Source organism: Lucilia cuprina, chromosome 5 (assembly GCF_022045245.1).
Source record: "Lucilia cuprina isolate Lc7/37 chromosome 5, ASM2204524v1, whole genome shotgun sequence".
NCBI classification, from domain to species: Eukaryota; Metazoa; Arthropoda; class Insecta; order Diptera; family Calliphoridae; genus Lucilia; species Lucilia cuprina.
The window spans coordinates 10,611,731-10,633,475 of record NC_060953.1 but is presented as its reverse complement, the minus strand read 5'-3'; the positions used below and the strand labels follow the sequence as shown (position 1 = coordinate 10,633,475).

The 21,745-nt window shown below is 30.2% G+C and overlaps 7 protein-coding genes across 8 annotated transcripts; 3 read left to right on the top strand and 4 right to left on the bottom strand.

The window, feature by feature from the left end:
- The first annotated feature begins 690 nt into the window (after positions 1–690).
- Positions 691–1,489, top strand: LOC111683818. Its single transcript, XM_023445934.2, has 2 exons — positions 691–875; positions 950–1,489. Exons 1-2 carry the CDS (start codon positions 775–777, stop codon positions 1,329–1,331), a joined length of 483 nt encoding a protein of 160 aa, XP_023301702.2. The 5' UTR covers positions 691–774; the 3' UTR covers positions 1,332–1,489.
- A 197-nt stretch (positions 1,490–1,686) lies between these two features.
- On the bottom strand, positions 1,687–2,809 carry LOC111683817 (charged multivesicular body protein 1b). Its single transcript, XM_023445933.2, has 3 exons — positions 2,609–2,809; positions 2,057–2,522; positions 1,687–1,990 (listed from the first exon to the last, which is right to left on the bottom strand). The coding sequence occupies exons 1-3, from the start codon at positions 2,628–2,630 to the stop codon at positions 1,867–1,869; spliced, it is 612 nt and encodes a 203-aa protein (XP_023301701.1). The 5' UTR covers positions 2,631–2,809; the 3' UTR covers positions 1,687–1,866.
- Positions 2,810–3,813: 1,004 nt separating this feature from the next.
- LOC111683819 (probable cytochrome P450 12c1, mitochondrial) lies at positions 3,814–6,304 on the bottom strand. The gene is made up of 4 exons (XM_023445935.2): positions 6,168–6,304; positions 5,064–5,440; positions 4,893–5,006; positions 3,814–4,840 (listed from the first exon to the last, which is right to left on the bottom strand). The coding sequence occupies exons 1-4, from the start codon at positions 6,252–6,254 to the stop codon at positions 3,823–3,825; spliced, it is 1,596 nt and encodes a 531-aa protein (XP_023301703.2). The 5' UTR covers positions 6,255–6,304; the 3' UTR covers positions 3,814–3,822.
- A 2,125-nt stretch (positions 6,305–8,429) lies between these two features.
- Positions 8,430–9,730, top strand: LOC111683822 (protein max). Its single transcript, XM_023445938.2, has 4 exons — positions 8,430–8,646; positions 8,777–8,953; positions 9,020–9,143; positions 9,207–9,730. Exons 1-4 carry the CDS (start codon positions 8,608–8,610, stop codon positions 9,365–9,367), a joined length of 501 nt encoding a protein of 166 aa, XP_023301706.1. The 5' UTR covers positions 8,430–8,607; the 3' UTR covers positions 9,368–9,730.
- A 104-nt stretch (positions 9,731–9,834) lies between these two features.
- Positions 9,835–10,631, bottom strand: LOC111683827 (BET1 homolog). The gene is made up of 2 exons (XM_023445943.2): positions 10,456–10,631; positions 9,835–10,374 (listed from the first exon to the last, which is right to left on the bottom strand). Exon 2 carries the CDS (start codon positions 10,334–10,336, stop codon positions 9,983–9,985), a length of 354 nt encoding a protein of 117 aa, XP_023301711.1. The 5' UTR covers positions 10,337–10,374; positions 10,456–10,631; the 3' UTR covers positions 9,835–9,982.
- Positions 10,632–12,183: 1,552 nt separating this feature from the next.
- LOC111683816 (lysophospholipid acyltransferase 5) lies at positions 12,184–19,896 on the top strand. Its single transcript, XM_023445932.2, has 4 exons — positions 12,184–12,350; positions 17,529–17,709; positions 17,777–18,546; positions 19,876–19,896. Exons 2-4 carry the CDS (start codon positions 17,583–17,585, stop codon positions 19,894–19,896), a joined length of 918 nt encoding a protein of 305 aa, XP_023301700.2. The 5' UTR covers positions 12,184–12,350; positions 17,529–17,582.
- Positions 19,782–21,627, bottom strand: LOC111683815 (transmembrane protein 19). 2 transcript variants are annotated; one of them, XM_023445930.2, is made up of 4 exons: positions 21,414–21,627; positions 21,084–21,332; positions 20,603–20,755; positions 19,782–20,543 (listed from the first exon to the last, which is right to left on the bottom strand). In XM_023445930.2, the coding sequence occupies exons 1-4, from the start codon at positions 21,532–21,534 to the stop codon at positions 20,062–20,064; spliced, it is 1,005 nt and encodes a 334-aa protein (XP_023301698.1). In that variant the 5' UTR covers positions 21,535–21,627; the 3' UTR covers positions 19,782–20,061. The 2 variants fall into 2 exon arrangements, with proteins under 2 accessions (XP_023301698.1, XP_023301697.1); XM_023445929.2 differs by having other exon boundaries at positions 21,411–21,626.
- Positions 21,628–21,745: the final 118 nt, after the last annotated feature.

Genomic DNA, 21,745 nt, shown 5'->3' with positions numbered 1-21,745 from the left:
TTTTAACGATTTTAAATTATAACGGAATCCGAGAGATAAGAAAATGGGATTTTGGAAGCAAATATATTGTTTATAACAACAAAATAGAGCAAGCACAACAGTTGTGTGAGAAATTATGCAAGAATGGATAAAAAAATCTTAAAAAATTAAAAACAAATCCTTTCTCCAAGTTTTACGAGGATCGGACTATATTTGACCCTATCCTCCTATGGAGGATCTTAAGATCTCACAAATAGGCGAAATCAATCAATATTTTTAGTATTTACACTTAAATACTTTTTCAATAAACAATAACAATACTTTTTCAATAAACTTTTGTAAAAAAAAATCGTTCAATACGAAACGCACTCTTCTAAGAAATATTCACTATGGAAATAACTTTTCTAAAGAAAAATTTTTTGAATATGGATAGAGCTTTACTAAAGAAAAAATTTTCAATATGAAATAAACTTTTCTAAGGGAAAATATTTTGTTAAACTTTTTCATTTTTTGAAAAAGGACTTTTGAAAACTTTATAAACAAACTTAAAAGATTAGAACACAATCTTTCATTTTATGTATAAATTAAGTTATTAAGTATTTTCTATTTTTTTAAATTTCAAATCCTTCTATAATAAATCCCTGTTTTTATTTAATTAACTAAAAAATCATCTGGTAACTCTTTGTACCGTCTGTTTTGTTTTGTTATCAACTTTCAATGAATGTTGTGAAAAAAACAAAAAAATTTACAGAAAATTAAATAAAATTAAATAATCGGAAAAATACAGAGAAAAAGATGCTGTTAGATGATAAACAACAAAAATATAAACAATTTGTGGATAAATTATTGCAACGTTGCCAGGAAATACAAACAGAAAATGAAAGACATGTTTTAAGGTAAAATATACAAAAAAAGTATCCCAGGGAACAACATTCATTTATAATATTACTTCCTTTCATTCTTCCAACAGAATCAACACCATCAAAAAACTTATACGAAGACGTGTACGTGATGTTGAGCTACTTAAAAGACGTTTAGATCAACATAACGACAATTGGCGTGCCCTGCCCATGGTGGCACCACATCCTAAACGTAAAATTGAACAGAAACGTGGTCCTAAGCCCAAAAATAAAGATTGTAATGCTCAAGATCAAAAGGAGAAAAAGGTTCGCAAACAGCGTGTTAAGAAAAATGGTGAAGATAAACCCAACAACAACAACAATGCCAATAATACATCATTGGCCGAGGTGCAAGATATGCTGGAACAGACACGCTATCAAGAAAGTCAGGCTCAACAGTTGTTAATGATGCAGCAGCGACAGTTGAATTTGAAAAATGATCAGCTACTTTGATTGCTAGTTAATGTTAGAATATTTAAGGTTAATAAATTAAATTAAGTAGAATTTTAAGAAATTGATGTAAAAGTTAATAGTAGAAAACTTTTACTTAAGATAAGATTTTCGTTAATGTAGAACTATTACTAAAATAAACAAAAAAAGTTTTTCTATAATTCTATTTTTCTCTTTAGATAAGACTTTTATAATAAAAAAAAACGGATTTTCTCATTAAAGTTTTATGAGAAAATCTGTCAAATATTTTTTTTTTATTTTTTTTTTTACTTTCTTTATTTTACCGTTACATTGTCAAAATCTTGTAGATAACGTATTTTGACAAGAGACGTGTATTTTAAATTAAGCATATACATTGTTATGTTTAAAATAAGAATTTCTTGTAACAAATTATCATATCGGGTGAGTTTAATACGTATTGATAAAGTAAAATTCAAAATATAAATAAAAAATACAAATTCATTTTGTGAATTCTAATTCAAAACTACAAAAAAAGCCAAGCAAGTCACCTAACACACGGTAACAATAAAACAACAACTTATTCAGCTTGTCTCAAACGAGCTAAACGTTGGGTTAATTCATCTTGTTCCTGAGATACTTGAGTGGAAGCTCCAATGGTCGATGATTGTACACCACTAGGTAATTCCATGTTGAGTTCCAAACTATTGAAAAATAAAGAGAATTACAACATAGTTCTCTTAAGAAATAAACACAAAAGTCAAACATACCCAGCCTCATCGGCCACTTGTTGCAATAGATTATCCACATCACCCTGAGGCACTGAAGTGGTAACCGTATCGGACATGGTATTTTCCATAACCGAACTTTGCACATCCAGATCTTCGAATTGTTGTTCGAATTTTTCCATTAACGAAGAAATTTTCTCCAAATTCATACCCTTCATGGCAGCATCCATAGCTTTGACTACGCCGGCCATTGAGCCCGTCACTTTACGTGTGGTCAATGCCGATTGTACACGACTAGCTACAGCATCTACTCGGGCACTCATACGCAAATAATTAACTGCTTGATTTTTCTGTCTTATGGCATTTTCGGCATGTATTCGTGCCACATCCATATTTCCCTTTTGTATGGCCTTTTTGGCTTTGGCTTTTTCCAGTTTCTCTTCCTTTTCACATTTTTTACTATTGCGTTCTAGTTCTTTGACCGCAAATTTTAGATTAAACAAATGTTCTGTAAAAAAGTTAAATTAATAAGACACACACATGTATAATAATTAATTTCACCTTAATTAAACTTTAATTATTTCCTTAACTTACTTTCCATTTGTGCCGTAGACATATCGTTCCCCAGTTTGCTGCCTTAACTTTAAACACTCAGAAAAATTTGAAATATTTGTTTGGTAATATTATTGAAAATATAAAAATGTTTTAAATTGTAGTTTTTATATTTATTAATATTTGTTTAATATTGTTCTGTAATTTTTCTTTGTATGATTCACTTGTTTTTCTTTGATTCTCTTTCTGCTATACATTCTTTAAAAAAAAGTACGTCATTCTTATCAGCTGTAAGAAGGGTTGCATTTTATAATAATGCCAGATTGTTTTTCAAGGGATATGGTAGCAAAAGTTTCAAAAGGTAAATAAGGTGAAAAAATAAGTTTTATTTTAAAAAATACAGTTACTAACTATAGCAATTAGGGTTCTGTAAATCGACTTTCGAATAATCGAACAATCGACTTTTTGTCGAAAAAAGTCGAAAAGTCAAAATCGACTATTTGGTTCCATAAAAGTCTATAACTCGACTATCGTCTAAGAAAAAAGTCAAAAAGTCGACTTTGTAAATAAAAGTCGAAAAAAGTCGAAAAGTGTCGAAAAGTCGGAAAAAGTCGAAAAGTAGAAAAAAGTCAATCGACTTTTTGTCGAAAAAAGTCGAAAAGTCAAAGTCGACTATTTTGTTCCAAAAAAGTCTATAACTCGACTATCGTCTATGAAAAAAGTCAAAAAGTCGACTTTGTAAATAAAAGTCGAAAAAAGTCGAAAAGAGTCGAAAAAAGTCGAAAAGTCGAAAAAAGCCGAAAAAAGTCTAAAAGTCGGAAAAAGTCGAAAATAGTCGAAAAGTCGGAAAAAGTCGAAAAGTCGGAAAAAGTCAAAAATAGTCAAAAAGTCGGAAAAAGTCGAAAAGTTGGAAAAAGTCGAAAATAGTCGGAAAAAGTCGAAAATAGTCGAAAAGTCGGAAAAAGTAGAAAAGTCGACTATTTATAAAATATTAAAAGTCGAAAAATCGACTTTTAACTAAATGCAAAAAGTCGACTTTTCATAAAATGCATTCCAAAAGTCGAAAAGTCGACTTTTCATAAAATGCAAAAAGTCGAAAAGTCGACTTTTCATAAAATGCAAAAAGTCGAAAAGTCGACTTTTCATAAAATGCAAAAAGTCGAAAAGTCGACTTTTCGTTTCAACTATAGAACCCTAACAACAATAAGAACTGCTGACCACAGTAGACTTTTTGACATTTAATTTTCGCACAATCTTTATTTCAAATCACTAAATTTAAATTTCAATGGTATAACAGGTGAATTAACAAAATAACTTTTAAAAGCATTTTCACTGGGATAATTAAATTCAATTTTAAAATTACGCACTAAATTAGCCATGGTTATTTCCATTTCCAAATCGACAATACGTTTGCCCACACATGAACGTGGACCAAAGCCGAAGGGTAAAAATGTAAACGGATTTATATTCTTTGCAGACATATTACTAAATTCCATGTCCTCCACACGTAACCATCTCTCTGGTATATATTCAGAGGGTTTGGGAAAGTAGCTCTCATTTTGTAGCAATAAATTCGAAGGCAATAACACATTTGTATTTTTTGGTATTTGATAACCACTTAAACAAAGATCCATGCCGGTAGCTCTTAAATTTCCAAATACAACTGGATATAAACGTAGAGCTTCTTTTATGCATGCCCTAAGGTAGGGCAAATGTTTAGTATTTTCTATGGTTAATTTTTCACTTTTGCCAATTGTATTTAAGATTTCCTCACGCAATTTCTGTTGTTTTTCTGCATTGTTGGCCAAGCATAGAATAAGGGCCGATAAAACGGAGGAAGTAACCTCCACACCACCTATTAACATATCTATAGACATAATCATGGCGATTTTACGATCAATTTTTAATAATTTTTCTAAAACGCTATTGCCCTCAGTATTACCGCCTTGCTTTTCCAAACGCTGTAAAGCCTCATTGGTATATTTGAAACAAATATCAAACATAGTGTCCATAGATTTTGCAAAACGTTTGTAGGTGGGCGTTTTAATATATCTATAGATCGAGGGTTTTATCCCCAAATCATAAAAAGCTCTGGTAAAAATTTGTAAATTCTCAAATAGCTCTTTAGCTTCGGGCGTAATGGAAGTATTTCTAATAAGACCCATTTCCTTATCCAAAGCCACAACAGCTATAGATTCAAAAGATAAACGATTTATATCTTTTATAAATGTACCGGGAACTTCCAAGGTCTTAGGATCACGTATTTCTTTAATTCTTTTAAAAAAAGATGATAAATATTTTTTTATTTTGAAATTGTAATTATTACCTTTGTACAAATTCATTATTAACCTTTTGCATAGGATCCATATAAAGTTTAGCATTTTTGGGTTGCATTAAAACCGGATTAACTGCATGTCTAAATTTTCCCCATTGTTTGCCACTAAAGAAGATAAAATTTTCAGAAAAAAAATTTTAGAAGTTATGTTAAAAAACTTACTTTCCTGCCACTCCCAAATATTCTTCCACATAAAAATTATCTTTTCTCGATAGACGATAATAATTTACAAGTTCATTGCCTGGTCTTATGGGATATGGTCCTTCGGTACGAAATATTTTCTCATGATCCTCCAGTTTAAAGGTTATCAAATTAGAATTTAAGCCAAATAATCCAGGCATATAATAGATATCACCATAACGTTTACGCAGCAATTTTAAAACATCAACAAATGCTAAACTATGAAATTCACCCCCCTTCATAAAACCACGAAACATTTGAAATTTAGTTGGTCCTGGCAGAGTTTTAAAAGGTTTTGCCTGAGACCATTCTGCTTGTAAACTATTAACATAAGACGTTTCCAAAGCTGGTTGATTGATCTATAATTTAAATATTATAGACTAGACTATAGAATGGACTATTGACTAGACTATATACTAGGGTTCTATAGTTGAAACAAAAAGTCGACTTTTCGACTTTTTGCATTTTATGAAAAATTGACTTTTCGACTTTTTGCATTTTATGAAAAGTGGACTTTTCGACTTTATGCATTTTATGAAAAGTCGACTTTTCGACTTATTGCATTTTATGAAAAGTGGAATTTTCGACTTTTTGCATTTTATGAAAAGTCGACTTTTCGACTTTTTCCATTTTATGAAAAGTGGACTTTTCGATTTTAGTTAAAAGTCGATTTTTCGACTTTTATTTAATTAAAAGTCGATTTTTCGACTTTTTTCGACTTTTTCCGATTTTTTTCCGACTTTTCGACTTTTTTCGACTCTTTCCGACTTTTTTCGACTTTTTCCGATTTTTTTCAACTCTTTCCGACTTTTTCCGATTTTTCGACTTTTTCTGACTTTTCGACTTTTTTCATAGACGATAGTCGAGTTATCGACTTTTTTGGAACAAAATAGTCGACTTCGACTTTTCGACAAAAAGTCGATTGTTCGATTATTCGAAAGTCGATTTATAGAACCCTACTATATACAAGATTTTAGACTAGTCAATAGACTAAACTATAGATTAAGCTATAGAATATACTGCAGTCTAGATTCTACATTAGTCGAACACCTGAAAATTTGTACAAAACGTATTTTTTTAACTTACCTTAACATCAACAAGTGTTGAATACTTGTTGTAATTTATTAATTTAAATAAATATTTTGATTGTTTCAATTGCATCTTTGTTATCATTTTATATACTACACGTCTTTCAAGCAACCTCACGATATGAAATCTGAATTATAACTGAGTACATATATTATATTATTTGTTAATCAAATCAAGTACTATAACAAAAGCTTATTATACCCTAAACCACTTTAGTGGGGAGGGTATATTGGGTTTGTGCTGATGTTTGTAACGCACAATTATATTGGTCCACTTAAGGTATAACAATCATAATCATTTTCTAAGTCAATTTAGCTATGTCCGTCCGTCCATGTAAACCTTGTAATTAAAGTACAGGTCGCAATTTTGAAGATAATTCTATGAAATTTAGAACACGATGGTTGATATCGGTCCATTTTTCCACCTAGCCTCCATACAACTGAACCCGCCGAATAGGTCTATTAAGTTCATAAATCTCGTATCTCGACAAAAAGCTACAAAACCTAGCTCTATATTAGCCTTGATGACACTCATGATCCCTATAATTATAGGACCTTATTTGGCCCTAGCCCCTATAAAAAGCCCCTTAAAAATTTTACTTAAAAGACCATAGAAAGTTACAATTCAATTTAAACGTTTTATTATGAAAACTAAATCACATTTTATTTTTTTTTTTTTTTTGTAACAGGTGTAGGCTATTATATGGTCATACTCGCCCGATTATAATTTCTTACTAGTTGTTTATTAAGTTATTTTGATAAGAGATGACAAACACAGTCCCATCAAATATACTACTATACAAACATAATGCTCAAAATTTTTTAAATTTTAAGAGAAAATTATTGTTTTGTTTACACAGTAAACCAGTTGATTTGTGCGTACCTAGCAAAAAAAAAAAAGAACTTCTAAAGAAGCGAAAAAGAAGTAGAATTTACTCCTGAAGAATTGATGATTTAAATATAGACTTGTCATAGGAGAGATGTTTTTTTTATTTGATTCCAAATTCACAACATCTGAAGTCATTCCTAGGAAGTTATTTTGATGTTCTTTATTTGGATGTTATTAGGATGTGAAATTGTTGCATTATAGAATTTAACTTATTTGACTTTAATAATACTTACAAAAATAAATAAATTACATACAAGTATCAATCAACTCCAAAATAAAATGGTTTTAAACAAAATTGTATTCTTTTTAGGGTTCTATAGTTGAAACGAAAAGTCGACTTTTCGACTTTTTGCATTTTATGAAAAGTCGACTTTTCGACTTTTTGCATTTTATGAAAAGTCGACTTTTCGACTTTTTGCATTTTATGAAAAGTCGACTTTCGACTTTTTGCATTTAGTTAAAAGTCGATTTTTCGACTTTTTTTATTTTATTAAAAGTCGATTTTTCGACTTTTCGACTTTTAATATTTTATAAATAGTCGACTTTTTCCGACTTTTCGATATTTTTCGACTTTTTCCGAAGCCAAAAGCGTAAATTTATAATGTTGCCATTTAACATTATATTATTATTAATAAAAAAATTTTATTTATATTTTTTCTATTTGTTGCAATTTTTTGAGTTTTTTCGACTTCTTTCTATTTTCGACTTTTTTCGACTATTTTCGACTTTTTTCGACTTTTCGACTTTTTTCGACTCTTTCCGACTTTTTGCGACTTTCCGACTTTTTTCCACATTTATTTACAAAGTCGACTTTTCGACTTTTTTCATAGACGATAGTCGAGTTATCGATTTTTTGGAACAAAATAGTCGGCTTCGACTTTTTGACTTTTTTCGACAAAAAGTCGATTGTTCGATTATTCGAAAGTCGATTTATAGAACCCTAGTATCAATCAACTTCAATATAAAATGGATTAAATTTTAAACAAAATTGGATTCTTTTCGCTTTTTTGGAAGTTACTTCCACAGAAGGTAACAAATTCACTTAGTGCTACTTTTGAAGTGGTATAAAAATTTCGACTAGATTTTCACATATATTTAGTTAAAATTTACGATTAGATTCTTTGATTGAAATGTTCAACTAGATTACCATGAATATTTACTTAATTCTATGGAATTATTGATGTCTATTTCGACTTAAATTCTATTTCGCAAAATTTTACCTTTTGTTTCACTTTATTTTTAGGAGATGTCGATAAAATTTGTATAGAAATTTTTTTAGTATTTTTTTCGATAATTTCGACTAAATTTTTAAAATATGGCATCTCTATATTTACATATTTTTTTTTCCTATTTCTCTACACATTCTCATTCTATATTTGGCATTTACTATATTTACACATCATACGTCGTAGTAATTAGAAAAAAAATTAAAAATTTACAAAATTAATATAATTTAAGAGAAAAACTTAATAATAAATATAAAAATTGCATTATTAAAAATAATTAAACTTAAGAAAAACCTTTGAAAGCAATTAATAAATAAAACAAAATGAGTGACGACGATAGAGATATTGACATTGAAAGTGATGTAAGTGGAATACAAAAAGAAAATAAATTACAGCTAAACTAAAAGGCATAAACAAAATGAATAATTTTTTGAGAAAAACAACAACAATACTTGCTTTTGTATGTATATATTTTATTTTTGGTTTTAACAGGATGATAATGATTCCGATGCTGGAGGTTCTCAACAGCAAAGACACACTAGCACACAAAATTTCACCCAAGAAGAAAAACGGGCCCACCATAATGCTCTGGAACGTAAGAGACGTGATCATATCAAAGAAAGTTTCACCAGTTTAAGAGAAGCTGTACCCTCGTTAAAGGGCGAAAAGGTAAAATTATGAATAGTTAAGATAGAAAACAATGTTTTTTTAGTGAATTTTGTAAAATGTTTACAGGCAAGTCGTGCCCAGATTTTAAAGAAGACCACAGAATGTATACAAATTATGAGAAGGAAGATACAAGCTAATCAAAAGGATGTAGAAGATATTAAAAAACAAAATGCTGTACTAGAGGCACAAAGTAAGTCTTTGAGGATTGTAAATAAAACTTTAAAACAAAATATATTTTCTTCTTTTTTTTTAGTACGTATGTTGGAATGTGCTAAGAATGGTTATGTTATTGATCCCACAGAATATCAACAATTGACTAATGGTGATCAAACATTACAACATGACAGTTCGGATGGTGATGAACCAGATTTTAGTCGTCGTAGTAAAAAAATGAAAACTTCTTATCTGGACTAGTAACTAATGCAAAAATTTGATAATATGAAAGTTTAAGAGATATTACAACTAACAACAACAATAAACAACAAAACTAAAAGAAAAAAAACATACATGTATGTAAAACAAAATATGCAACTGTAAAACAACTAATTGAAGTAATAATGGAGTAAAAAAAACTTATAGGATTTGTTTTTGAGAATTTAAAGAACTAACAGATTAATAGACAAAATCTATTAAAAAAGTTTAAATATTTGTATATTACACTATTGGGAAAAAGTAGTAAAAGTTATAATTTTCCCACTCTCATATATTTTTGTGTCTTTTTATAAATGTTTAATAAAAATTTAATATACAAAAGAAAATGTTTTTTAAGTGGTTTAATTAGTTGACTTATCTCTTGACTTTGTTTATCTTTTGTTATCTTTGGTTTTTAGTTTATTTTCTTTTTGGTTTTTGATCATTTGTTGTAAATAAAACTTTATGTATTTTACATCAATATTAACACTTGCATATGCAATATTTTATTTTTAATACATTTAACTATATTTTTTGCATATATTTTATAAAAAAAACGTTAACTAATTACAAAAATTCAAAGTTTTTCTCTTAAAACTCTTACAAACTCCCACTAAATTACTTTATTTTCAGTACTACATATAATATTAAAAACACAAATAATACAAACAGAAACATATAACACATATGACGACTGCCACCATTTTTGCCCAGTCTTATAACCCGTTGCATTGTATTGCCCAGAAAGCCATGTGTACGATCCATATCATCATCCATACCGCGTAAAAGTTTATCTTGATAACGCACTTCATTGCCTATATCAATGGTGAGTGATTTAAGGGCTCCAATTTTTTGCTTAAGTTCTTCGGCAGCCTTTTCATTTTCTTCTTCGAGAGAGTCGTGTGCTATCCGACTACTGGGTCCGGGATTTTGATTAAGTGGCTGATAGGGATAATTGTTGTTACGTCTCATATTTGATTGCGCCACGATGTAAGTTGTTTTTCATACAACTAAAAAAATGCGTAAAAATTCCAAAATATGTTGCAATTTCTTTTTTCAATTAATAAAATTGTAAACAAAGTGACACGTACCTCTTTTGGTGTTGGATATGTGTTATGTTTTGGATTTTAACTTTTATATTTACACAGGAATGCTTTAGTGTTTTATGTAGTTGGAGTTAATTATTAATTAAAAATATTTTACTTATAATTAATAAAAGTATATTTAGTTTAAATTATTAATTTTTCTGCTATTTCTCGTAATTTTTTTAATTTTATTAAAAAAAAAAAAAGCAGCTGTTTTGTCAAATAATTCACACTCAATCACAATAGTGTGTAAATGTCAATTACGAATATAAGTAAGCTTAGAGAAATTTGTCAGTAAAAACATATAAAAAGAAACAATAATTGAAAGTTAATAAAGTTAGCAAAGCTATTAAATATTTATTTTTTTTAAACAAATATACCAAAACTAAATAAATTTTAATTGTAAAATTAGTAAATATTTAAGGTAAATATTTAAATTTAGTAAAATTTCCGTTAAGGTCCACACCACGCCATTCTATGCATCTGTCAGAAAAGTAGAATCAATGTTTTATATGCTGAAAGTTACAAGCACAATAGCATAGACGCGTAGAATGCTTAAAGTAGATCTACTTTGACCTGGTTCACACTGAGAAACTTATTTCGGGAAACTTTTGATTTTTGTGTGTGAGAGAAAGAAATATTAACTATCTCTTTCTCTCATACACAAAATCAAAAGTTTCTCAACAAAAGTTTCCCATTGTGAACTAGGACTTTCTTCTTTTATAAGTGCCGATCCACACTAGGGTTCTATAGTTGAAACGAAAAGTCGACTTTTTGACTTTTTGCATTTTATGAAAAGTCGACTTTTCGACTTTTTCCAACTTTATTATTTATTATTATTAATAAAAAAATTTTATTTATATTTTTTCTATTTGTTGCAATTTTTTGAGTTTTTTTTCGACTTCTTTCTATTTTCGACTTTTTTCGACTATTTTCGACTTTTTCCGACTTTTTCCGACTTTTGTCGACTTTTTCCGACTGTTCGACTTTTCGACTTTTATTTACAAAGTCAACTTTTCGACTTTTTTCATAGACGATAGTCGAGCTATCGACTTTTTTGGAGCAAAATAGTCGACTTCGACTTTTCGACAAAAAGTCGATTGTTCGATTATTCGAAAGTCGATTTATAGAATCCTACCTCCGGCTTTATATTTACTAAAGCCGGCTTTACACGATCACACAAGTAATATGATCTGTCAAAATTTTGTGTAGAAGAGCACGGATGGGATCGTCTAAACGCAATATGTAATGAAACCATCACACATTGAGAGAGAATACAGATGGAAAATTTGACAGTCGTATGGCTCTCTTCATTTTTTGAAATGATTAAAAAAAAACAAGCAGGTCGCATTAGATCAGGGATGTATTTTTATGTAAATACATATAAAAAAGTGAAACAGCTGTTTCCATCTGCCTTTTTAATTGTTTTATACCAATCGTGTAAACACACAAAATATAAATCATACGACTTTTATTCTCTTTTTTGTTATACGGATGGAATTTCATTTTTCATTTTCATTAGACTTGTACGTAAAGTGTGATCGTCTGAAGGGCCCTTTACTAAACTACATTGATAAAGTAATGTCATCTTAGCTTTTTTCAGCACATTTTAAAACAAGTGTTTTTTTCAACATTATAGAGGTTTTTCTTTGTATAAAGTTGTTAGCATTGTTTTTAGACAAAAAAATGAGAGAGTGTGTGAAAAAACACCACCATTCACAATAGTTTAGTTATAGAAAATCTTTGTTGAAAAAAGTAGTCTTGCATCTGCCGTTTGCAACAAAAATGTTATTTTCGCAATAATTTTGAAAAAAACTCGTACGAAAAATACCGGAAAACGTGTGAGAAATCAATAAAACGTTTTAACATTAATTAAAACGTCTGGCCGAGTCCTTCAATTGGTAAATATTATTATTATTTTCTTTGTGTGTATATTATTGTAATGTAAAACTTCAAGATCATAACTAAATGTGTAAAATTTTAAATGAAGCGTAAATTTTATAAGTAATTTATAAAAATAGGAAGAAAAAAATATATAAAAAAAACTTTAATAATAACAATATAAGCTTTGTTGTATATTGCTCATACATAGTAATAATTATGTATTAGAGTAAACAATGAAAATGATTGTGCAATGTTAAGGGGGTCACAACCTTAACTTTTTTCTTTCACAAAAAAAAAGAAAAGTTTCGTAAATTTGTTTAGTGATTGTGAAAGATTTTTAATCAATAAACAAGTGTTTATATAGTATGTCAATGTGCACATGGTATATTTCCTGGTATGTATTTTGTTTTTGGTACACAACAACAACAAAAAGATAATAGAAAAAATTTGTAGATTTTTATCTTTTAGTACAAGTGTACTAAGAAGTTACTATAGTAGGTAGGGTTCTATAGCTGAAACGAAAAGTCGACTTTTCGACTTTATGCATATTATGAAAAGTCGACTTTTTAACTTTTTGCATTTTATGAAAAGTCGATTTTTGGACTTTTTTCATTTAATTAAAAGTCGATTTTTCGACTTTTCGACTTTAAATATTTTATAAATAGTCGATTTTTCGACTTTTTCCGACTTTTCGACTTTTTTCGACTTTTTCAGACTTTTCGACTATTTTCGACTTTTTCCGACTTTTTATTATTATTATTATTATTATTATTATTATTATTATTATTATTTATTATTAATAAAAAAAATTTATTTATATTTTTTCTATTTTTTGAGTTATTTCGACTTCTTTCTATTTTCGTCTTTTTCCGACTTTTCGACTTTTTTCGACTATTTTCGACTTTTTCCGATTTTTTCGACTTTTTTCGACTTTTTCCGACTTTTCGACTTTTATTTACAAAGTCGACTTTTCAACTTTTTTCATAGACGATAGTCGAGTTATCGACTTTTTTGGAACAAAATTTTCGACTTCGACTTTTCGACTTTTTTCGACAAAAAGTCGATTGTTCGATTATTCGAAAGTCGATTTATATAACCCTAATAGTAGGCTTTTTGTTATACCCTACACCACTATAGTGGGTAGGGTATTATACGTTTGTGCTGATGTTTGTAACATACAAAAATATTGGTCCAATGCCCACCTTATACCGATCGATTCAGAATCATTTTTTGAGTCGATTAAGACATGTCCGTCCGTCCGTCTGTCCGGCTGGCTGTCCATGTAAACCTTGTGCGCAAGGTACAGGCCGCAATTTTCAAGATAATTTGATGAAATTTGAACCAGGGACGAAGCCTTTTATTTCACCTAGCCCCCATACAACCGTACCTACCGATTTGAACTTTTTATGCCATAATTACGTCAAATATTCTATTATCTCTCTAAAAATTGGTACAAATAAGTTTTATATAAGTATAAATGACACTGCAGTTTATCGTAGAGATTGGCCATTATTTGACCCTAGCCCCCATACAAAAATCCCTTCAAAAAATGTATTAAAGGTCTAAAATATATATGTAACCATTTGTATCGCAATGAAACTCAACAAAACTAACTGTTATTTAGAAATATATCCTTTTCCCAAATTGACCGAGGATCGGCCCATATTTGACCTATATAAAGCCTCATTTAGAAATTTTGTTTTTTTTATCAATAAATTGCTTAAATATTTTGGAATAATATTCATAACATAAAAGTTTCTTTATAAAAAGTAAAAATTTTAAAAATATACTCATGGTGTAGGGTAGGTATATGGTCGGCCATGCCCGACTATACTTTCCTACTTGTTTTTATTGTAGTCAAATAAAATAGATAATAAGTAACATTACTGATAACTGAAAAACACGAAACATATATTAAACCCGGTTTAACCAAAGAATGAAGATTATCTTTATTAGAAAAACTCGCCCTAAGAGAATAGATTGTGGGAGCATAAAAGGATTTGTTTTGACAAATAATTTGAATAAATAAAAGAATCTACAGTCTTGGTCTAAAGACAGATACATAGTCTCAACTAGAGACTTCTCTATAGTGGAGATTATAGGAAAGTTTATAGTCTATATAGCAGGCTACATGATTTATCGACTCGACTGTAGTTTGGTCTATACTCTAGTCTATAGTATATAGTCTTTAGACTAGTCTATAGTTTATTTTTTATAATTGACTAATCTAATGTCTAGACTAAAGGCCATATCCCTTATTCTAAAGTATAATTTCAAATATTAAATAACGCAATGGTCTCTAACTAAAACAACACAATAAGTTCTTTTTTTTAAGAATTCAATTTTTCGAATGCTATTTATGAGTAATTAAACCTTTTTAATAGAAATGCACAAAAAACTCTGGCATAAATATTTATCAAATAAATACGATTTTTAACACCCGTGACTTGGTGCTATATGATACAATACTTATATAGTTATATTTAAACAAAAATATAGTTTGTGCTGCTACAATAATAATTTTATCTAAACTTTAAAATAGGTTTGCTAATATTAAAAGGCGTAAAAATATGCATAATATTTATGGTATTCAAATCAAAATAATAAAAAAAAGTTATTCCTCTATAAAGTTAATAGATTTTTTTATAACTAAATTCTAGTTCCAATTAATTGCTATTCAAAACAAATCAATCAATTTGTACTAAACAATAAAACAAAATTTTCGTTATTAAACTCAAATAATATAAATTTAATGATTAAACATGACAATTATTTGTACATTAATCTTTTATGTTTGCCATCGCTGGCTTACATTTACTTTAGATAAGCATTTACTTCAATGTTATTTCTAGGGAAATAATTTTGATTAATTTAAAAAATTTCAAACAAATTTGCTGATAAGATGCCCACAAAATTTAATTCATCTTTGCTATTTTATTAAGAGTTGGAAAAGTCTAAAGTGAATGCCTTTATAATCATTATATGTAATTATTAAAATTTTTCTTATTTCCCTAAAAGATTATACAAAAGTTTTGTTTAGTTCTAGTTCAATTCTAGTTATGGTCTAGTTTAGTTCTAGTTCAGTATTAATTCAGTTCTAGATCAGTTCAAGTTCAGTACTAGTTCTAGTTCAGTTCTAGTTCAGTTCTAGTTCAGTTCTAGTTCAGTTCTAGTTCAGTTCTAGTTCAGTTCTAATTCGGTTCTAGTTCAGTTCTAGTTAAGTTCTAGTTCAGTTCTAGTTCAGTTCTAGTTCAGTTCTAGTTCAGTTCTAGTTCAGTTCTAGTTCAGTTCTAGTTCAGTTCTAGTTCAGTTCTAGTTCAGTTCTAGTTCAGTTCTAGTTCAGTTCTAGTTCAGTTCTAGTTCAGTTCTAGTTCAGTTCTAGTTCAGTTCTAGTTCAGTTCTAGTTCAGTTCTAGTTCAGTTCTAGTTCAGTTCTTGTTCAGTTTAAGTTATGGTCTAGTTTAGTTCTAGTTCAGTTCTAGTTCAGTATTAATTCAGTTCTAGATCAGTTCAGTTCTAGTTCAGTATTAATTCAGTTCTAGATCAGTTCAGTTCTAGATCAGTTCAGTTCTAGTTCAATTCTAGTTCAGTTCTAGTTCAGTTCTAGTTCAGTTCTAGTTCAGTTCAAGTTCAGTTCTAGTTCAGTTCTAGTTCAGTTCTAGTTCAGTTCTAGTTCAGTTCTAGTTCAGTTCTAGTTCAGTTCTAGTTCAGTTCTAGTTCAGTTCTAGTTCAGTTCTAGTTCAGTTCTAGTTCAGTTCTAGTTCAGTTCTAGTTCAGTTCTAGTTCAGTTCTAGTTCAGTTCTAGTTCAGTTCTAGTTCAGTTCTAGTTCAGTTCTAGTTCAGTTCTAGTTCAGTTCTAGTTCAGTTCTAGTCCAGTTCTACTTCACTTCTAGTTCAGTTCTTGTCCAGTTCTACTTCACTTCTAGTTCAGTTCAGTTCTAGTTCAGTTCTTGTCCAGTTCTACTTCACTTCTAGTTCAGTTTTAGTTCAGTTCTAGTTCAGTTCTAGTTTAGTTCTAGTTTAGTTCTAGTTTAGTTCTAGTTTAGTTCTAGTTTAGTTCTAGTTTAGTTCTAGTTTAGTTCTAGTTCAGTTCTAGTTCAGTTTTAGTTCAGTTCTAATTTAGTTTTACTTCTAGTTCAGTTTCAGTTTAGTTCAGTTCTAGTTCAGCTAAATTCTCGGTCAGTATAGAATCTGCTATAGTCTGAACTATAATGACTCGATTAGAGTCTGTGCTATGGACTATACTCTGTATTATAGACTTGAAATATAGATTGTAGTGTGCACTTAACTCTGATCTGCTTACTACATTGTAGACTGAACTTTAGACCGAACTATAACCTGCATTATAAAGTTCAAACAATACAATCATGTTTTTTTCAGAACTATAACCTTTATAACATAGACTCAAGTAACGTAATAACACCATCTGAAATCTTTATGTTGTGTTTTATATAAAGATTCATTTACAAGCTGTTATTTAATCAAAAATAGAAAGTTTATTAAAATTTCACACATTTTTATTCAAACAATTTTCTAATATCATCTCCAAACAAACACTCTTACTTGTACACAAATACTAAAACAATTTAAAACATTTGTCGATTAGTTTATTTCACAAACACTTAACTTTTTTTCAAAGGTACTTTAATGAATCATCAAAAAAAAAAAAACTTTGTATTTTTACTTTCATTTTCTTTAAAAGTTAAAATAAGACATTTTTGATTGTTTTCTGCAATACAAAAGAAATACTTTAGGTTTTAAAGCTGTGACCCAGAACTTTTCTGTGAGAGATTTCTTTAAAAATGAACCATAATTGTTTAATATTATTTATAAATCAATCTACATTTCATTGACCTTTTTTATTTGTTGCTCATAAGTTTAACCCACTTTAGAGGCAAGTTATGCATATTTATTTTCTAATTTCTGATAAGCATTATATTTACAATACAATTAAACAAAAATTAAACATAAAAATCTAGCAAATAAACTTCAAGTGATTCCAAAAGTTCAATTTACAATCATAACCAGATCACAGTGAAAAAAATATTGCGAAACAAATGATTGATGCTGCTCAGAGGCAGTCTAGAGTTAAAACGTACAAAAGTTAAAGCGCTCTATACACATTATTTAATATCTTTATAATTATTCTATTAAATACTTTAATTAATACGCATTTAATTTATAATTTATTTACAGCATTTGTTGCCTAGATAACTATTTGCTAAAAGAAAAAGAAAAACCAACAGAATAATGACGGTGGTAGCAAGTGGCGGTGGTGGTGATGCGGTTGGAGGTAACATAGGTTTAATAGCCATGTTGGCAGATAAGGTGGGCGTAGGAGAAGCGGCTATACGTTTATTATTTACTCTATTTGCCGGTAAGTTATAATTTATCTTTAACCTCAAAACCATTTAAGTTAATCTTTATATTTTAACTATTTCCAGGTTACCCCATAGCATTTATTTATCGTTTCTTAATACAGCCTCAATCCTCTAAGCCAGTACATCACATTTTCTTTGCTTTGTGTGGTTTTGGTTTGTGTTTCTTTAATTATGGCTTCGATACTTATCATTCTTTAATCTCGATTTGGATAACATATCTATTGGTGCGTTTACTGCACAATAACACCCAACAATTGGTGGCCATTAATTTTGTTTTCCATATGGCTTATCTCTTAACCGGCTATTACTTTACCGAAAGCAATGAATATGATATTTTATGGACTACTCCGCAATGTGTTTTAACCCTGCGCATGATTGGTTTTGCTTTTGATATTGCCGATGGTCGTAAGCCTAGAGAGAAATTGTCGAAAGATCAACAGGAATGTGCTTTAGAACAGATACCTTCTTTACTGGAGTTGTCTGCTTATGCCTATTTTCCCAGTTCGTTTTTAATTGGTCCCCAGTTTCCATTTAAACGTTATCAGCGTTTTATCAATGGTGAATATGCGCAATATAAGGGTTTCGTTAAGGCTGGCATAACCCGTCTGTTAGTGGGTTTGTTGTATTTGGCTGTGCGTCAAGTTGGTGCCATGTTATTCCCTGATAATTACTTCTTAACCGATGCTTATCGTAATCAACCCTTTTTCTGGCGTTTAATCTATTTGGGCTTGTGGGCGAAATTCTCTTTGTACAAGTATATTTCTTGCTGGCTGTTGACCGAGGGTGGTCTTATGTCGTTGGGTAAGTTGGACGGAAAAATGAAAAAAAATTTAGTTAGTTCTAGTTCAGTTCCAGTTCAGTTCTAGTTCAGTTCTAGTTCACTTCTAGTTCAGTCCTAGTTCAGTTCTAGTTCACTTCTAGTTCAGTCCTAGTTAAGTTCTAGTAAAGTTGTAGTTCAGTTCTAGTTCAGTTCTAGTTCAGTTCTAGTTCAGTTCTAGTTCAGTTCTAGTTCAGTTCTAGTTCAGTTCTAGTTCAGTTCTAGTTCAGTTCTAGTTCAGTTCTAGTTCAGTTCTAGTTCAGTTCTAGTTCAGTTCTAGTTCAGTTCTAGTTCAGTTCTAGTTCAGTTCTAGTTCAGTTCTAGTTCAGTTCTAGTTCAGTTCTAGTTCAGTTCTAGTTCAGTTCTAGTTTAAGTTCAGTTATAGTTCAGTTCTAGTTCAGTTCTAGTCCAGTTCTAATTCTGTTCTAGTTCAGTTCTAGTTTAAGTTCAGTTATAGTTCAATTCTAGTTCAGTTCTAGTTCAGTTTAAGTTCAGTTCTAGTTCAGTTCTAGTTCATTCGACAACAACGGGAATTCTGTCCAACCCAAGAAATTATGCTACTTTAATAGGCTTTGTCCATAAATCCTGAAGTAGTGAAGTAAAGTGGGCTGGCAGTTAAATATGTGGTAGGTATCATGAGCTCTTCCATATGCTGGGCATATATTAAGGATGTTCCGGTAGGCACTGAGCCTGTGCCTACCGATCTCAATTGTGCCAGTGCCGGTGGGAGGCCTCCAAGAACGACATTCATTTGTATCTTTATGAATGTCCTTCAAAGCCGCTGTATACTACCTTCGATCCAAGGGATCCTCTACATATCTTCATATGATACACGAAGGTCTTTCTCACATGCCTGGGTTAGCGTCCAACTAGGTGATGTTAAAGTTAGTATGACTCTTTCGGTGACATACCAGGAGGAACTGTTTAGTTAGCATGAAATTATGTTCCTTGATTGGAAGGACTTTCGTTTCCTCGTGTGGGTGTTGCTCCGAAGTTATTTGAATGCAGATTTTTACAGTGCACTGGGTATCACTCAGCGAAGGAGACCATACTGTTGCAGCATAATTGAAAAATGACCGACCAATTGTTTTATAGATAGCCAACAAGGTTTCTTCGTCTTTTCCCCCCAAGTGCTTTGGGGACCTTGTTTAATTATTGCAATCATTCTCCGACAGCAGTTTCTATATACCGAAATGACCCGAAATTATCAGACAAGAGCTGTCAACCACAGCAAACACTACAAGTTCTCCTTTTTTTCAAATTTACCATTTTATTTACAACATGTTTACAAAACACAATATATATTAGACACAATTGAATAATTTTTTAAAAAATTTATAAAAAGTTGCCCTCACACAATTATTAAGTCCATTTTAGTTACACATGATCATCAGTCATTACATAAAGTTATACGTATTTCGTTTTTTTTACTAAACAAAACAAGTACAATATTAAAGGAGTAAAACGAATATAAAAAAATAAATGCTTACTGAATGTATAGACCTACTAAATAATATTTAAAAAGATTCATTTAAAGTTCTGGCCAATATTTAATAGCAAATAAAGGCATACAAACACCAGTTATAATACTGGATATTAGATTCACACTATGATTGTCGATAATACGTAAGCCACTAATGTAACGCACACCCTTGGCAGGTGTATCGACAATTTTACCTTCCTCATCTATGCCAGAATATTGTAAAGTGGCACCCAGCAAAGAGTCAACTACAGAACCGAATAGACCAGCTATACCACCACATAGTATTAAAGGCCATTGAGGCGGACTAATCATTAGCATATGAGCAGGAACTGTTAATAGTATGGTAATGTAATAAGCTAGACCCACCACCATACCACCCAAGAAACTGACAATCAAACCAATCCATGACACACCACCATTTGTACCTCGGGGAACTCGTTTAAAGGATGTAATGAGGAAAGGATCTCTTTTTGATAGTACACACCCTAATTCACTAGCCCAGGTGTCACCGCTACAGCAAGCAAAAGCACCTTAAATGAAATTGTCATTAATGTCGTCTGATTTCAAAATGTTTAATAAAATGACTTACTCATAACGGCTATGCCCAACCAACTAGCTCTATAGTCTTTTTCAAAATCAATAGATCTTTCGCTGCTGCCCACATCTATCAAATATAAAATAGCTAATTGCGTAGCCATTCCACCATTGCAAAGAACTTGCACCCAGTTTCGTTGACCTTCACCTGTGTTTGTTAAATTGATAAGAATTTTATTTTGTTATTTTATTAATTTGAGTTTTGTTTTTAAATATTTGTAAATCTATATCTATCTATCTATCTATCTATCTATCTATCTATCTATCTATCTATCTATCTATCTATCTATCTATCTATCTATCTATCTATCTATCTATCTATCTATCTATCTATCTATCTATCTATCTATCAATCTATCTATCTATCTATCTATCTATCTATCTATCTATATATCTATCCATCTATCTATCTATCTATCTATCTATCTATCTATCTATCTATCTATCTTCTAATCTTTCCAAATTTCATACTTTACCTTCTTTAAAATCTTTTTCAATCTTCTTTTTAATATGCGCACGAAATTTAGTGGCCCTGGAAGAGGTGAAGAAAAATGCCGCCAAACTAAAGAAGAACGCATGACTTGCTATAGACAATAGAACGGCCACAACTAATCCCAAAGCAGCACCTGATTTATTCACAGATTTACGTTTCAAAGCGGTTATCATAAAGGCCAAGGGAGCCAAAATAGAAAACAGCCATCTAGTTGGTGGTATAATATTAGGTTCTGGAAACAAAAACATTTTTACGCATAATTTAATTAAAAACACACCCTAAAAATGATTTATGAGCTTAAAATACTTACTACCTTCGAATTCTGGTGTCCACCATTTGGAAAGTGTTAGGTTACCAAGCCACATAAATAAAGATAGAGGAATAGAAAGGCCACAAAATAGAACCGGCAACCAGTCACGTATATTAACAGGCATTTTGCGGTGATTTTTTAAAATAAAAAACAAAAATTGTTTTGATTTTTTACTAAAAGTCTCGACCAAAATAAACAATGCAACAGCTTTCACAAGGCAAATCCATAAAAGGTAGTGTTCTTCAATCAGCTGATCATTTTCTTTTTATAATTCGCCTGGTTTACGTAGCTGTGAAAGTTTGTTATTCTTTTTATTGAAAAATTTCCTTTAAACT

Bases quoted from the DNA above. Each gene is read 5' to 3' on its own strand.
- LOC111683816 (XM_023445932.2), top strand. From the start codon at position 17,583: ATGACGGTGGTAGCAAGTGGCGGTGGTGGTGATGCGGTTGGAGGTAAC. The intron at 17,710-17,776 runs GTAAGTTATAAT...AACTATTTCCAG, and splicing joins ATTATTTACTCTATTTGCCG to GTTACCCCATAGCATTTATT. The intron at 18,547-19,875 runs GTTAGTTCTAGT...ATTTATAAAAAG, and splicing joins GAAAAATGAAAAAAAATTTA to TTGCCCTCACACAATTATTA.
- LOC111683818 (XM_023445934.2), top strand. From the start codon at position 775: ATGCTGTTAGATGATAAACAACAAAAATATAAACAATTTGTGGATAAA. The intron at 876-949 runs GTAAAATATACA...TTCTTCCAACAG, and splicing joins AATGAAAGACATGTTTTAAG to AATCAACACCATCAAAAAAC.
- LOC111683815 (XM_023445929.2), bottom strand. From the start codon at position 21,534: ATGCCTGTTAATATACGTGACTGGTTGCCGGTTCTATTTTGTGGCCTT. The intron at 21,333-21,410 runs GTAAGTATTTTA...TTTTGTTTCCAG, and splicing joins GACACCAGAATTCGAAGGTA to AACCTAATATTATACCACCA. The intron at 20,756-21,083 runs GTAAAGTATGAA...TAACAAACACAG, and splicing joins TGAAAAAGATTTTAAAGAAG to GTGAAGGTCAACGAAACTGG.
- LOC111683827 (XM_023445943.2), bottom strand. From the start codon at position 10,336: ATGAGACGTAACAACAATTATCCCTATCAGCCACTTAATCAAAATCCC.
- LOC111683819 (XM_023445935.2), bottom strand. From the start codon at position 6,254: ATGATAACAAAGATGCAATTGAAACAATCAAAATATTTATTTAAATTA. The intron at 5,007-5,063 runs GTAAGTTTTTTA...TATCTTCTTTAG, and splicing joins TATTTGGGAGTGGCAGGAAA to TGGCAAACAATGGGGAAAAT. The intron at 4,841-4,892 runs GTAATAATTACA...TTTTTTTAAAAG, and splicing joins AATAATGAATTTGTACAAAG to AATTAAAGAAATACGTGATC.
- LOC111683822 (XM_023445938.2), top strand. From the start codon at position 8,608: ATGAGTGACGACGATAGAGATATTGACATTGAAAGTGAT. The intron at 8,647-8,776 runs GTAAGTGGAATA...TGGTTTTAACAG, and splicing joins ATATTGACATTGAAAGTGAT to GATGATAATGATTCCGATGC. The intron at 8,954-9,019 runs GTAAAATTATGA...AAATGTTTACAG, and splicing joins CCTCGTTAAAGGGCGAAAAG to GCAAGTCGTGCCCAGATTTT.
- LOC111683817 (XM_023445933.2), bottom strand. From the start codon at position 2,630: ATGTCTACGGCACAAATGGAAA. The intron at 2,523-2,608 runs GTAAGTTAAGGA...ACTTTTTTACAG, and splicing joins GTCTACGGCACAAATGGAAA to AACATTTGTTTAATCTAAAA. The intron at 1,991-2,056 runs GTATGTTTGACT...ATTTTTCAATAG, and splicing joins CAAGTGGCCGATGAGGCTGG to TTTGGAACTCAACATGGAAT.